The sequence below is a fragment of the Dunckerocampus dactyliophorus genome, chromosome 13 (genome assembly GCF_027744805.1).
Source record: "Dunckerocampus dactyliophorus isolate RoL2022-P2 chromosome 13, RoL_Ddac_1.1, whole genome shotgun sequence".
NCBI classification, from domain to species: Eukaryota; Metazoa; Chordata; class Actinopteri; order Syngnathiformes; family Syngnathidae; genus Dunckerocampus; species Dunckerocampus dactyliophorus.
In genome coordinates this window covers 25,856,465-25,872,978 of record NC_072831.1, presented here as the reverse complement: position 1 = coordinate 25,872,978, position 16,514 = coordinate 25,856,465, and the positions used below count along the sequence as shown (strand labels likewise).

General features: G+C 40.6%; 1 protein-coding gene across 4 annotated transcripts in view; it reads right to left on the bottom strand.

The window, feature by feature from the left end:
• Window positions 1-16,514, bottom strand: part of dph6 (diphthamine biosynthesis 6) — a 106,070-nt gene that overhangs the window by 7,611 nt on the left and 81,945 nt on the right. For 3 of the 4 annotated variants that reach the window (XR_008573347.1, XM_054795634.1, XM_054795635.1), the window contains 2 exons: window positions 11,319-11,561; window positions 2,753-3,140 (listed from right to left, as the gene is read on the bottom strand). Coding sequence is in view for 3 of the 4 variants with exons in the window: in XM_054795634.1 (XP_054651609.1) it covers window positions 2,753-3,140; window positions 11,319-11,561 (631 nt within the window). In the remaining variant the exon portion in view is untranslated. Of the gene's footprint in view, window positions 1-2,752; window positions 3,141-11,318; window positions 11,562-16,514 lie in introns of those variants that run through there. The other variant, XM_054795636.1, reaches the window with a different exon arrangement.

Here is a 16,514-nt window from a genome sequence, read left to right as displayed (position 1 = left end):
GTTGCGTTGCGGTCTCGCCAATGCCAGAGGTGTTACTTTTTCCTCCTTTTTGACTTTTCGGATTCATCACCCAATGAAGAACGGGCTGTGACCCATAAAGACGCCCGAGGGCGAGGTTCCGGAGGTGGGGGTTCACTTGAGCGTGCGAGCGAGCGAGCGAGCGAGCGAGCGTATTCCAGCTCTTCCATGATGAGTCACGATGTTTGGTTTTAGGGGAAGCGGCATAGACGTGGTCATTCTGCTTATTTGACTATTTGGATTCTCTACACATGGGTCAATTTAAGTATAACTGTATAAAACTAAACTAGGATTTGTTTTATTTATTAGATTTTATGAAATCAATGATCCTACTCCGTTGCAAGGTGAATAGAGTCAAGGATATGCATACATATCCTATGTATGTACAGTATGTACAGTATATCTATGTATCTACTTGTATGTATGGCTACACTCTTCACCCTTGGGACCAAAGACTCTAATTATGACCACTTTTTGACATATTGTAATCCTGATATACCACATTTTGCTGATATATGCTCTTTGCCCCGTGATTTGCTACAGGTAGCCATTTTTGGGGTCAAACTAAAAACTGAACAAACAAAATGAAAGTAGACAGACTAGACCAACTGTTTCCATTGAGGGCCAAATACTGATATGCCCCCTTTGATAGTTTACATTTTCTAAACACATGTAGGTATGCGAAGAAGTGAGATACATTATGATTTATATGATTATATGATATGAAACAATCCAGCTTGCATCTCAGGTTTGTGATTTAGGTGAAAATGCCTATTCTTAGAATAAGCTTTTTTAGAATTACACTTTTTTTTTGTTTTGGCTTTTTATGTTTCAAATATTTCAACATTAATGTTTTCTTTCTCTTGTAATGTTATGACTTTACTCCCATCATATTTTTTAACATTAGTCTTTTCCAAAGCTTTCCAAAATTCTCCACAACTTCCAAAAGTATTTTTTTGTTTTGATCTCTTTCTTATTATGTGACGACTTTAGAAAAATAAGGTATTTTTATTTCATATTTTGTAATGAATTTGATGTTTAATTTAATGTATTTATTATTTTTTTTAATTTTAAGAATGATGTTTTTTTCCTCATAATATTACGACCTTCTTCTTGTAAAATTACAACATTTTTCTCATAATATTATGACTTTTATTCTCCTAATATTTCATCTTTAATCTTGTAAAATTACTGCCATTTTTTTTCTATTTTTGCTGTATATATATTTTTGGGATTTTCTTGTTGTTTTTTTTAGAAGATGCTGTGGGCCAATAAAACAAACACAAATGTGTCCCAGGTTGCACTATGGACACCCCCGGATTAGCCAGCCAGTTGTGTTTAGAAGTATACTAGACAGAAGGTCAAAGATAACTTTCTGGAAATAAAACCATTGCTATTACAAACCCATAAGGACAAAGATGACTTCAGTTATGTTGAACTCTATGAACCTAATGTGGGGACGTGTCGTGTTTTCCCACTGTGTCAGTTTTAAGGCTAATTGTGTGAAACCTGGCCAGGGTTTGAACTCAAAATGAATGAACACAATAGAACCAGGTATGCCAGACAGTCAGGGTGTCACGAGACACTCGGTTCACGAGACGATATTGGGTCTTCGAGAACGACATGACACAATGTTTTAACATTACTTTTTAAAAAAGTACAATGAAAAACTACTACTAAATTTCTACTATGTTACACTCTTCTGCACTCCGTGTGTATGCTTGCGGCCCCGCCTCTTCCAACCGTGACAAAGACACTGTATGACTGACAAAAGAGCTCACTCCGTTCACGCCGTTGTTCTATGGAACAAACGCACCAAGGTGCTGAAACCAATGCACATAGTGAACCCTCTTCCTGCCTGTTTGGAGGTAGGAGACGAGGAAAACAGACACGCAAGCACATGGCAATGCACCGAGGACAGCAAAATGATCTAATTCAGCTTTGATCTCTTGTGACACGAGATGTTGCGACACCCCTACTAGACGGTGTGGTAAAGATCGTTTTCTGGTAATAACACAGTAGTTATTAAAGACAAATATATTGCTTTGTTGTTGTCTAATGCTAGGAACTTGCTGTTTTGCATACTGACGCATTTCAGAAAAATGGTATATCAGACATTTACAGCATCCAACATTTTTTGGGGGGATACCGTCCAAACAAAAACACATATCTGACATAGCATGACAATTCTAATATTATTTAAACTATACGGTATTTAGTTGGACTACTGCAATGTTCAGTTTCGTGATGCACTATAAATCCTACATATAGTTGCCCTAGTTATAGTATATAACACCATATATTTTGGTATAACAATGAAATATGAGCCAGTTGAACAAGATTTTACTGCAAAATGTTAGCAAATTGCATGAAGAACCAAATAAAGTGCACCACATATTACTTTGTTTGATCAGAAATACATTTGGAGATAAGAAGACAGCTTCAGCACTGATGTTGATAATGTTGATGAATGATTGAATGATAAATAATGATAAATGTTCTGGCTTGTGTTACTGTGGACACGGGGATTTTCCTACGATAATTAAACACAAGAAGAACATGTAGTATAGAGCTGAAAGCACACATGAAGGCAGGCTGTCACTGTGTTTGACGAGCTTAACACGCAGGCCAACTGTTTTCTGCAGAATAACTTATTCATTCCTCTTAATGAATGTAAATATTTGATTGGCTCCAAGTGTGTGTGTGTGCGCGCGTGTGGTGTTCACTGACAAACCTTCAACAACCCGCTGTCCAAGCGAGTGGTCGCACTTGTAGAAGACCCGTGCACAGAGCGGCACCAGCTCGGCCTCGGTCTTCTTCAGGGCTTTGTCAAAAGCCGAGGCGATTGCTTCAGTGACCTCCCCGACATCTGCACTGATCTCGGGGTCGACAACAGCCAGGCAGAGGGACAGGGAAGCGGTGCACCGGTCAGCAGATGTCACAGTATGGCACTTTATATGGCCATAACCCAACTTTGTGGTCATGTGACAGGAAGTCCTTAGGCTGGGGTCATCCTGGATGGCTGTGATGTGGAGCTCGACAGCGGCGCCTTTGGGTAAGGCAGGTACTACAACCAGCACCAGTGATGGAGCAGGTTTACTGTCAGGCCCCATAATCAGCTCCTGTCAGGCAGGGAGATAAGATACAAATGGTCAATGAAAGCACAGCATAGACCCAAATTACTTTACTTTATTCTTTAAATTATTATTATTAGTATTATTATTAATGAGCTTAGCTCCTGTCAGGCAGGGAGATAAGATACAAATGGTCAATGAAAGCACAGCATAGACCCAAATTACTTTACTTTATTCTTTAAATTATTATTATTAGTATTATTATTAATGAGCTTAGTTCATGTATAAAATAATTGGTGATAATTAGGGATGCTCCGATAAGTATCGGCCGATTTCTGTAAAAACACGTGGTCACACTTTACAATGAGGTACACAAAAATACGGTGGTTACTGAGGAACTAATGCAGAACTAATGAGGAACTAATGAGGAATTACTGGTATCAAAATTGTCAACATAAAACTGTGATCGCAGCATCCCTAGCAATAATTAATAACACATAACACCAGTTAGGCATTTAAATTACTCCACTGTTAATCGATATTTAAAGGCGCTATATTGATATACTTCCGACTCTCTCAGCCTCATCCCATTGCCTGAACCCTGCGGTCATTTTTGACAGTAAACTCACCTTCTCCCAACACATTAAAGCAGCCACTAAAACAGCTTTTCTCCACCTCAAGAACATCTCCCGCCTTCGCCCCTCTCTCGCTTTCCCTGCAGCTGAAACCCTCATTCATGCAATCATCACATCACGCACTGACTACTGTAACACAATTCTGGCTGGAGCTTGCGGGTTGCGTGCCTGGAGAGCAGCAAGGCGTACGGGCGTGTTCAGTGGTCAAAATGTGCACCTGTTGGTCATTCTTTTACATTGAAATCTCTTAATCTTGTCTTGTGTATGCACTCTTCACTATTTATTCTTCAGCTCTGCTTTTTGGTTTTCACTTTCTACTGTTATTGTGCTATTTTGTACACTTGCATTTGTTTGCTTTCACCATGTAAAGCGTCTGAGTTTTTGAAAAGCTCTCTATCCGTAAAATGTATTATTATTACCGTAAATCTAAGTTGTTTTGTATTATTATCAGTATTAGTAGTAGTAGTATTAGTATTAGTAGTAGTAGTATTAGTAATAGTAGTAATAGTAGAATAGGCTGATCCAAATTAAGATTGTTTGGTCGTTGTGGAGGTCTGCTCCCTGATGTGTTTACTGATGTGACATGAAAAAAAAACAAATAACAAAAAAAAAACCTAATCACAAAAAGAAAACAATAAATGGCCTTGGTGGAGGTCTTCTCCCTGCTACTTAAAAATAATAATAATATAATAATAATTAAAAATTAAAAATAAATACCAAAACCAAAAAAAAACAGATTAAAAATATCTCTTATCAAATCATTCTAGTGCATTTTTTGTATAATTACCGATTGGTTGGGAAAAATAAGATGTTTCTGTTGCCTGAACACCCACAAATGACCAATTCCTTGTCCGATAAAAGTAATTGTGAAGCACATTTAAGAGAATTCGGCCAAGATGCACTCTTTCCATGACAGCTGTGACAGGCTGTCCATTACCAGCAGATTGTGAGGTGATGGTGAAGTAATGATAGTGTGCAAACAATTGCAAGAGAATCCATAATGCTTTCAGCTAACCATAAACAAAAACGCGCAAGGGCGTCGCTAACATGACAGCTCCTTTTTACGTCAACTTTTCACCTCTTTGGCAGGATCAACCACAACATCAAATCTTTCTTCTTCACTCCCACCGAAGGACTGAGGGGCCATTAGATGTAACAAAATGTCTTGGAGGACGATAATACTCGGCTGTGGCATCATCTGCTAATGGGACAGAAATGAGTGTTTTATATAAGCACCGTTTCAGGCAGAGTCGATAGGGCAAAAACACTTAAACCCCTTTTCAATTTGCTGGATCAATTTTCATCCACTTATACCGCGTAGTCTGTAAGTGCAGAATAATAACAGGTTACTCGCGTTTTTAGTTTGCTGTTGAGGGTGAGAGAAATCATCGAGGAGAGGCCTCTTTGTCCTTTCCCCGTCACATGACGACCCGACGGCATGCACCTTCACATAAAACTTTCTCAAACTCTTAATTAATTGTGTGGGGGCAGGGAACAACGGACGTGCCTTTTAGCATGTCAACGTGACAGCACACATACGTGGCCGATGCGCTGATAAATGTTATATTAGCACTCCTGGCGTTACGCTAGGTGTTTCTCCTAGAGGGGAGTGCTTGTCAATACTGATTGAACATGGAACAGGGAGGGTAAACAAGGGGAGAAGTGACAGGATTGGGAGGAGGGAGGGGGTGGTGGTTGGACCTTGCTCAGCCAGGCTTAAAGGCCACCCTGCAGGCCTCGGATACTGAGGGGGTTCCAGCCGGCGTGGTGCTGCAGGACTTTGTCATGACACGCCACTTGCTGACTTTTTAAGCTGTCGGACAAGCTCACATCAGAGCTCTGTTTGGTCTTTTATTCATGTAGGAGCAGGAGAGAAGTTTGTTCCGCCGCAAATGATAAAAAAAGACCTTCAACTTGTAATCTTACATGCAGTTTTCATGGCAGAGGTGGACTCCGTTCCAGACTGTGGTGGTTACACAGACCCAGACTTGCAGGGCCCTCCAGAAGTATTGGACCAGTGAGGTCAATTCCTTTATTTTTGCTGCAGACTGAAAACATTTGGATTTGACATCAAAAGGTAGACTATGCAGCCATCTCTTGTTGATCGCGGTTAATTACTTCCAGACCGGGCCACGATAAGTCAATTTCGAAGTAGGATTCATTATTAATAAATTGAATATTTCCGTAGTCTTGGCATAGAAAACCTGTTTATGATCTTCTAAATACGGTTATGGCATTATTAGAGCCTTCTATACAAGAACTACCACCCATTTAGTCAGCTTTACTTTTGTAAACACCCAATCTAGTAGATATAATCGGAGAAAATAAGACATATTGCCTAACAGACTCACATGTTAGCAGTTCCTTGTTGTTTTTTCTGGACAGCACACTTCCTGCAGAGGCAGCTGTCTCATCCATGTATTGCAATGGCAGCTTTAAAACTCTTTAAAACTTGTCACTGCGCAATCCGTCCCGTAATTTTGCAAATCTTAATAACGTTTTTGGGTGCGTGTGGAGGGTGCCGTAAAATAGATCGACGGATGGCGTAAATTACACACGCCTAAAATGTGACTGCCGAAAATTGGCCGACCGGATGCAGACGCGTTCTGCGCATGCGTACAACCGATTGCATTTCCGGCACGGGCTCCTGCTTGTGCGTGTGTCACAGTAAATGTGACAATTCTCTCTCCCATCCCATACCATGCCTTCTTTTTTTCCCCGTTTATGCCTCCTTCCTGCTCTTTCCGCATTCTCCTTCTGCAGCTACGAGATAATATGGACTTAACTATCTTTTCTGCAATGACAGCTTCTTCCCTGGAGTTCAACATCTTGTGGGTTCCCTTGCACATTGAGGAATTAGTGAAGCTCGGGGTGATGCCTGCTTTTGCGCGGCGTCACGCGGGACAAAACGGGACCAAATACTGCCACGACCGCTTCACGGATGCAGTGGTGGTGACAATGCATGCCCATGCGGGAACAACACGCGTCGCGCCTACTATGTCGTACACTGGACGTAAAGAGTACTTGACGTAGATGTAAATACGTCATGCGGGAGGGTTGCATTTTGTGTCAATGCTCACCATTTTCGGTCATGGATCGCGGGCCACGTACCCAAACTTGTCCTCAACCTTTTCAGGTGTGCCATCTGAATGAAACGCATAGCCCCTGGCGAATTGCGGAATATTGCGGCGGCAAAATGTGTGCCCTCCAGAAGTATTAGAAGAGTGAGGTCAATTCCTTTATTTTTGCTGTTGACTGAAAAGATTTGGAAAAAGATGAGACCAGACAACAACTTTCAGGAATTTACATCATGGACGTGCAACTTAGAAGATAGCACCCTTTGTTTGAACCCATCCATTTTTCATGTGAGCAAATGTATTGGAACATGTGACTGACAGGTGTGTTTTGTTGCCCAGGTGTGTCCCAATACACTACTTATACAAACAGTAAATAGCACTGAATGTCTAGGCTTGGTTTCACATTGCGTCTGATAGGTTTTGCGGCGTAGACTGCATTTAGAGGTGAAAACAACAATCATAATCGTTACAATTAGCTTCTGATTAAAACTGCAAAATATAGCATTTTTTTTAAAAAACAGATCTTTTCAGAAGTAGTGTGCATTGACTCTTCTTTAGAGGAAAACACTGCAGTTTGTGCTTATATTTTTGTAGAAACTAAACAAAAAATAAACAAATCTATTACCATTTTAAAACCGTCATCTTGCTCTTTAATAGCATCGAGTGAAGCCATGTTAACAAAATGTTCTCTTCCAATTTCCTGCGCTACAAACGACCACAAGGCCCGGTGTGTTTCATGTAAGCAAACATCCCGGCTTGCTCCCTGCAGAATCCTTGGAAAAGAAGCGTGAAAGGGATATTATGGCAGACTGACAGCGGCTACAGTAAGTGCTGAGGGCTGGGAGAGCCGCGTGCCGAAGGCGTCACGCTGGGCAGGAAATGTAGGGGAACTTGCTTAAGCGGAGCCGTCCCATCAGCTCCCCGCTGGTCCTGCTGCCTTTACACCACTTCCTTATTACCGTGTTTACCGTTCGGCTTTCACGCCCTCTCGCCCCACCGCGCCGAGGATGCCAGTTAGCGGGGAGAAGCAAAACAAACATTAAAAAGAGAGAGGCGGGTCACAGCTCATGTGTGCAGGGGGGACCCGGTCCAGATCTCATAGGTTTACTTGCTGCCTGTTGCAACGTGAGGCAGCGCTGCAGCGCTCAAAAGTTGAAATACTGACCTGTATTAAAGGTTTCAGTCTTTTTTCAACAGCTTGAAATAAGCCTCAAAGGTCCCGCAATACCGCCAATGTTCCAAATAACGCCTCAGTTCAATTAACTGCAAGGTCTCAGATAGTCGCCGAGTGCATGGTCAACAAAATCCAATAACCTCCGGGGTCTCAGATGAGCGTTGGGTCAGAAAACATTGGCATTAACAGTTGTGGCCGTAGGCAACCCCCTGATATAGATTAATTAACGCCACGTGATGGAATGAAGTAACCTTTTGAAATGTTGGCGTACTGAGGATCGAATCAGTAACCACGAAGATGGGAGACGACCAACGTCCCAAGTGGAATATTACAGTAATGTTACAGTATTGGCTGAATTTCTTCCTTGTAAAACTAAACTAAAAACATTAATAGCTGGGAGTAACACATAGCTTCAATTTGTTCTTTTTTTTCCCCCGCGTTAAAAACGTTTTAAGTAGCCTCGTCAGTTGTCATGCACATGCAAAAATAAGTTAGACAAAATTGTGTGTAAATGCTGAAGCTTAACTGAAATACCGAATAAATGTCAAAATATCCCAGAAATATGTTGAAATCTATTCACTGACTGAGGATGGAAGCAGCAACCATCAGAGTGGTAAAGGACCGCTCTCCAACCTGAGCCATGCCACCGTGCACAGAGTAAGAAGAATGCTATATGTACTTTTCGCGGATGACCATTTTGCTCATGTTCTCCCTTGTAAAACTCAAAAACACCGACCGGGTATCACTTCAATGTGTTTGTTTTTTTTTTCCCTGCATAATTAAATCTATTCCAAGAGTTAGCCATTAAAAACTTTGCCAGGTTTTACGTAGCCTCGTTAGCTGTCATTTAAGTGTGAAAATAAGTGAGACAAGTAACGAGTAACTAGTGAATAGCTGCAGTTAGCGAAGGTAACGTATGTAGCCAACCTTTGGAGGATGCAGGGCTCCAGATTAACTTCTTTATTTTTACTAAGAGCACAGTGGCCACTATTAAAATTTTACGAGTGCATGCAGAAAATTTAGGGCCGCACACCAAAATCAACTTGCAAAGTAAATATTCCCATTTCCTCTCATCGCCACTGTATTACTGATGAACACTTGAGCAATAAATGACATCTGTCCTCTCTATCCACCCTGTTTCTGTCCCTAGTTTCTGGAAGGCCTCATTGGAGGCATGACATACATTACAACTCCAATACCGCCCTCTTTTCTGTACTTGTTCGTCGCTGTTTGTCTCCTTTCTTCCTCTTTAGGAGCTGGTGTGGGTTGGAAAACGAGCTAATTTGCGCGTTACTGTCAACTACGGGGCTGAAGTGTGGAGCACAGGTTTGTCAGCAACAAACAATGTTGAATAATAATAAAATACAATTGGCAAAATTACTGGTAAGGTTGCCAACTTCTGGAAAAAATAAATAAGGGACACCTTGTTGGCAGGCCCAACCAACCAGACTGTTTTTTTGTTTGCCTTTAATTGTGTGAAACAAATGTGCATTGCTTGTCAATGTGGTTAGAAAGAAAAGAAAAAAAGTCACATTTGGATTCCATGGACCAGAGACTAGGCGGACAACTTAGCTAGCTAGCTAGCTGCTGCCAGAGAGACAGTGGAGCCAGGCAAAATGTATAAACAAAGACGGTAGACTAGTCGAACTTCAATGCGAGTCAAACGTGAGAGATCACATAGGCTAGCATCGATAGGCTTAGACTGTGACCTGCCGTCGTCCACTCACTACACATTTCACAGACTATTTTTCATTCTCATGGTAAAAAGGGACGTCACTTGTCAACTCAATACAGGACACGTACTTTTATCTGGTCGCACATGCGCCAAGAGATGGAACATTCACTCGCAATGTCTCATTTTAATTCGCAAAATGTGTCGCAGTCTGGAGCCCTGGGATGACGATTTTCTTCATTATCTCACTTAAAACACGTAAAACACAAAGCATGTGGCTGTAGGCAAGCTCATGATGTAGTTTTTAATCAGCTCCAAAAGATGGCATAAAGTATCAAGAGTGGTCAGCATGCAGCAGCTACCTCTCAATATAATTAGTAGCGCTTCAATTTGTTTGTTTTCTGTTTTTTCTGCGTAAGTATACTATTAAAATGAGCTAAAAAAATAAAGACAAAATAAGTTAGACAAAAAAGCAGCTGAAGTAAAAAAGGGTTAAAAAAAAAATGGTTCTCGTGATCTGCCTCATAAAACTAAATTTAATATCATGAGTGGTCAGCATGCAGCAGCCTTATATTGCTCTGCATGCGCTTTAAAATGCGGGTTGCGCTCCTCAGCAGTTGTCAGGGACTCATGCATGTTCCGTTTGCCGTATTGTTGTTTACAATGAACTCGTGCTGGCTGACTACTTTGCTCCTTACTGCTATTACAGCATTGGTTCTGTTGCTGCTGTGTTGTACAATACGCTTGTTCATCCTTTCCACTTTCTCATGCACCACAAACACTTATGAGTTAAAAATGTAACTCGTTCTCTATAATAAGTTGTCAAATTTCAGAAATAACAGCCGGGTTATATTTAGAGCATTTATGGGAGTAAAACAGATGCCGTACTCCAAAGTCTTCCCAGAACCGACTGATAATTTTTTTTTTCTATTCTAAGTGAAGCGTCCCGATACTTTTGTGAACAGGAAAGAGAAAGTTCCTCACCCGTCTTGCCCTCCCCTCCCGAGACCGGCGCTGCGACTGATATTCACCGCCGACTTCTCTCATGAAAACTTGATGATGTGGGAAGCGCTGGCGTCTTTGATAATGTGCAGCTTGGCACAGAAGCAGATGTCTTCCTCAGAGCCTCCCTAATCCTTTGCCCCCCTACACTCCGTTTTGGAGCTGGGTTCAACTCTCAGAGCAGCTTATCCACCCCCCTACTCTCCATTCCGCCGCCCCGGCTTACAACCCCTTGCTCCGGAGCACCAGTCTTGCCTGGCAGCCTCTCTCCGCCCATTGTAATCTGTCTCGTCGTGGGACTAGATCCCAAGGGACGGAGACGTACCTCCAACATGTGGCTCTGCTGGAGCGGGGGTTAAAGCCTGGAAAGAGGATGTCAACTTTGTGTCACTTCCTGGAAAGCCAAGCGGTAATTTGCGCGCAATATGCAAGGTTTTTACAGGCTTCAATAATCAGATTTTGCGCAAATCACACAGGCTGGTGGGATTTTGTCATTTTTTTGACAAGCACATTAAGAAATCCTCAAAGTAGAGCGAAACAGGGTCAGATCATATGACATCCAAAGCTTCAAGATGTTGAAAGTGTTGATTTGGACACAAAGTTTGAACATGTCTACCTTTTTGTCCTTCCACGTAGCAGCAAGTATTCATTCGAACATCCACTGACCTCTTCTGTCGTCTCCAGCATGCGTCCTAATACAGCCCGGATGATGGGGATGTCCTGGCGTCTTGTGGAGTAGCAGTGGGCCTGGATGACGTGGGCCAGACTCAAGCAGCTGATCGCGGCCTCCAGAACCTTCCGCACGTGGCTGACACACAACTGAGCCTGCATCCAGGTGCCGGCCTTCACCAGCTGCATGGTGCAGGGGATCAGTGCGATCTGGCCCGCGCAGAACACAGCATCATCTACCTAGAAAAGAGGATAAACATGGAGAAAAGCGTCAATGTCAGCGTTGGTCTTCCTAAAGAGGATATTTGTACCACAACAACTGCAGAAATGTCACCTTTATTTTTACATTTTGCTTACAGGGAACGTGATATATGATACTGCATATATGATACTGCAAGATATGTTATTTTAATGAAGTATTAGTTATTTGTAGGAAAGTCAATTTCAAATACTATTTAAATAAATATCATATATTATCTTATTATTAAAAATCATGTTTATTATATATAAATCATATTTATTTGTACAGATGGCCTTACACCAAACAGACGCCGGTTACTCCCTGCAGTTTCCAATACGAGAAATGTACAGAATGTCCCTGAGGTCTGGACATGTGGGAAAAAGCGCATATTTTCAAGAAACTGCATTTTTAACATTTTATTAAACTGACAGGCTTTAAAGGACTTTAAAGGACACTCTACGTTTTAGAAGCCTTGTTCGCCATTGAAAATATTCACTATAAAATTAGTTTTTCATTTTAAAAATATTACTTGTACTGCTTTATTCCACGTTATGCTAAATCAAACACTCCTATTGTTCTTTGTATTGTTCTTTGAATTAACTGACATTGTGATACATCCAAATTTACGTTTATATTTATTTGTATTCAATAATCTTTTTTTTAAATTTATTTTTGCATAATCTTGTATATATTATTTTATATTATTTTGTATTATTATTATTATATTACTTACACTCTTATTTATCATTTTTATTTACAAAATTTTGAAATTATTCTTATTAGGTTTTTTATTATATTTGATTGATATATATTATATAGATTTATAAAGTTTTATCTATTTTATGTATTTTTGTTATTAATGAATAGGCCTACTCATATCAGTTTAAATTTATTTTATTCATTATTACTATTCACATTTTATAGTCTTTGCATTCATTTTAATATTTTGTATTAATTGAACAAAATAGTTCAACGTTTTCAATTTAAATGTTGCAATTTCTGCAAATAATCACTAACGGAGGAAGAATAGTTTCACTCCACACTGGTGTTGGATCTCGAATCCAAGTTAGCAAAATGTTTTCACATCTGTGAGGTGCTATAATCAAATTAACATTCATTATAAATACTCTTGGGCAGCATTAATCAACAAGGCCCACCTTGCAATTTTCAGCTTTTTACTCCTAACGGTTTTCATTTCACAGCTCTAAAAACAAATCAGGTACTCTGTGAGAAACTTGCCAGTGGGTCTCAGCAACACCACTGCTATTTATAAGCATAATTAGCCATGTGATAATGAGCTAATTCTCCATTAAATACCTCTGTTAGCAGGACACGTCCTGCATAACCAAACCCAGGGCTTGGATCTATCTGTTTAATGCATGGAGACGAGTAAGAATGAGGGGTGGTATTAAGGAGGTCGGGTCTTTAGAGACGCACTGAGGCCTTGGAGCTGGATGGCATTTGTGCTGGACTCTAACGTGTTGGTCAATGCAAATATCTGCTGGTGACAAGGTGATAATTGCTGCCCTGCGCAGGGAAGCGTGTGCATCAGCAAATCCCAAGAGAGGATCGAGATATGGATCAATTGATGCAGATTAAGACAAGGTCCTTCACTTATTAGGGAAGACACTGCTTGGAATTATGATGCAAGAAGCCTGTACTCATGAGAATGAGTACAAAAAAATACTGTAATGAGGATAATTGTGTATTCAATAAAAGTACAGTAACCCCTCGTTTATCGCTGTTAATTGGTGATAAGTGAATTTCCGTAAAGTAGCATATTTTCGTAGTTAAGAGCATAGAAAACCTGTTTACGACCTTCTAAATATATTTTTAACATTATTAGAGCCCTCTAGACATGAAGTAACACTCCTATAGTCACCTTTACACTCATATTACCCAATATAGTAGACATAATAAGAGCAAATAAACCATTTAAGAAATAAGACTCATGCTGGTGTGTGTCGCTATAAATGTGTTCCCTAGGGGAGCTGAGTGGCGGGCGGACAGGAAGTGACATCAGCGGTTCAGAGATGAGTTTTAGCTTGGTGCGGGTAACGGCCCCAACAGTAGCCCGTGTTTTTATTAGGGATTATTGTGGCTGTTGTGAGTTAATTCAAACCTGTAATAAACACCTGTTGTTCCGGCGATCAAGTCTGGTGCTTGTGTGTCTCCCTGAACATTACAGTGACATTGCTGACACCTAGTGACCAGTGTACAATACTACATATCATCACAGCGTCTTTGAGTGCCTCTTCTGAATGCCTGATATTTGTATTTAGCAATTTTTAGCAACATTTAGCAATTTTTATGCTAAAAAATACTTAATTTAGGCAAAAAAAAAAAAAATTGCTTCAATATGCTTATTTTTTTTTTACTAATAATAAGCCGTACAGTCGTCCCTCTCGCCATCACGGGGTCTTGGTTTAAATGAAGTATTTTCAAGCATAAACATGTTCTAAATGAACAAAAATACCAATACAATTTAAGCCAATACAAGACGTTTATGAACTGTACTACACGGGCCACTCTGTGTCACGAGTAACATGGACCAGACTTGGTCGCCAAACAACAGACTTTTAGAGTTTTAGAATTATTTATCTCACAACAGGCACAATAATAACATAATAATAATAATAATAATAATAATAATAATACTGTAATAGCATGATCATTATCATCATCATAATAACACAGGCTACTGTTGTGGCTGTAGCTAAAACTAAACTCTGAATCTCCAACGTCACTTCCTGTCCACACGTCCGTAAGACATTTATTGAAACACACGAGCACAAGTGTTATTTACGTTATTTTCTCTTGTTTATATCCACTGTATTGGGTAATCTGAGTGTAAAGGTGACTATAGCGGGGTTATTTCATGTCTAGAGGGCTCTAATATGTTAAAATGTTAAAAATCATATTTAGAAAGTCATAAAAGATTTTTCTATGTTCTGACAACAGAAATATTCCGTTAATTAACATTGAACCCTACTTTGTGGAAATTCACTTAACGTCGTCCATGAAACGGCATGATTTATTCATTAATATATTTTTTAAAACGTGATAGCATCAAGCCACAAAATCCAAACCCCGAAGTCGTGAGGGATGACTGCATATTTCCGAGTGTTTCGTGTGTTTCCGAGTCTATGTGGTGTGGGACTGAAGTCAGGGCTTCAGAGATAACATTGAGAGATTTTCTGGTTGCAACAAACATTCCCAAGGATCGGAGTGACAGTGCTACATGTCCAACTGTGCATGTTTGCATGTGCCATCACTTCATCACTACAACACTGATGCAACTTTCCTGAATTTGGTGGATTATTGTCCATTATTTTGAGGCGAACTCAGCTTCAGCACAGACGGGGAACCGGACTGTCGAAGCATGCTCAAGCCTGCTATGAATTAAAAACTGTGGTGATAGAGTAGACAGTAGGAGATTCCAACACACTGGCAACAAATTGTCATTGGCATTCCATTTAGGAGTCATCAAAAGTGATCACATCCGCTCCTATGGGTTAGACGGGGTGGCCGGAATCTTTAAAGCTGATCCCCATGAAAAGATTTCAGCTCATTTTAAATTCCTAAAAGGTTGGCGACCATTTGTCAATTTGAATATCAAAAGGCACTAACAGAGGGACCCTTGTGACTGTTAAAGGCAGACTCCCTTTGCTGCGGCCAAGCAGGTGTGTGATGATCAATTATTGACGAAACTGCTCTGGTTACTCTTAGTGGGAGGTGGAATTGGGGGGGATTTGGGGTTCTGTTGGTGGCGAACCTGGCTGGGAAAGAAGAGGTGTGGGGTGGGGGTGGCGGTGGGGGAAAGCGAATACTATTTCCATAAAATTAACAGTTCAAAAGAATGAGTTCACACACCAATCAAACTTGTTAATTGACTGTCAATGGTGGTGCTGCTTGAATATACAACACAGCTACATTATTCATCCTACGCCTTGACAGGGAAGACAGTCCAATTTGCATTGGCGTTCTAAACGTGATCAACAACCCACTGACGCTGCATGCATTTTTAATAGCAACTTTTAATATTCATAAGGAGGGGGCAAACAACTGCACATGACATTAAACTTTCTATAACAAGGTAAGTATTTTTCAAATGCTAGTCTTAGCAGTCTAAATGGCCCACAGAGAAAAGACAGGATGCACTGCATTACCGAGAACATGGAGCATCGATACGGTCAAGCTTCCAATCACAGCGGAAACTCTGAAGTCAAAGACGCCGACTGCCGTACGTATTTGTCACACAATTTCGGGAAAGGTCTTGTACATGTCCGTTGAGAGCTACACGTGTCTCCTGAAACCTCAGCCTTCTGGAGTGGCTGGTTCCATTATTTACTGAGCAAAACCTAACTTACTTGAAAAAGCAGAATTGAAAATTCAGGCGGGTCACTAGACAGAACACTAACTACAAGCACAGTGCAAACACAACAATGGCAGCGCAATATGTACCATACAACTTTCTGTCAAAAAATCTGAACTATCCCTTTAAGGAGGTCCTAAGCAGAGCTTCAAAATGCGAAAAGTAGAAATGGGAGTGAAACAAAAACATTTTTGAGGAAGCAATTTATTGCAAAGAAGCACTAAAGTGAAATAAGCTGTTCATCAGCTGATGAAAAGTTTAAGACCACATCCTTTAAAAACCAAAATCTTGGCAAAAATGTGGATTCCGTGTCATTTTCTGCCAGGTATTCACACTATCATGATCTCTTGATGGCAAAGGCAAAAAAGCTTTCTCTCTTTGAACGCGGCCGGATTGTTGAGCTGCATGAGCAAGGCCTCTCGCAGAGTGCGGCATTGCTGCTGAGGTTGGACGCAGTCATTTGAAACTTCTTCAAAGATCCTGAGGGTTATGGAACAAAAAAGTCAAGTGGTAGACCCAAAAAAATGTCACCGACCATGAGCCGGAGGATCCAATTGGCTGTCCGTCAAGACACGGG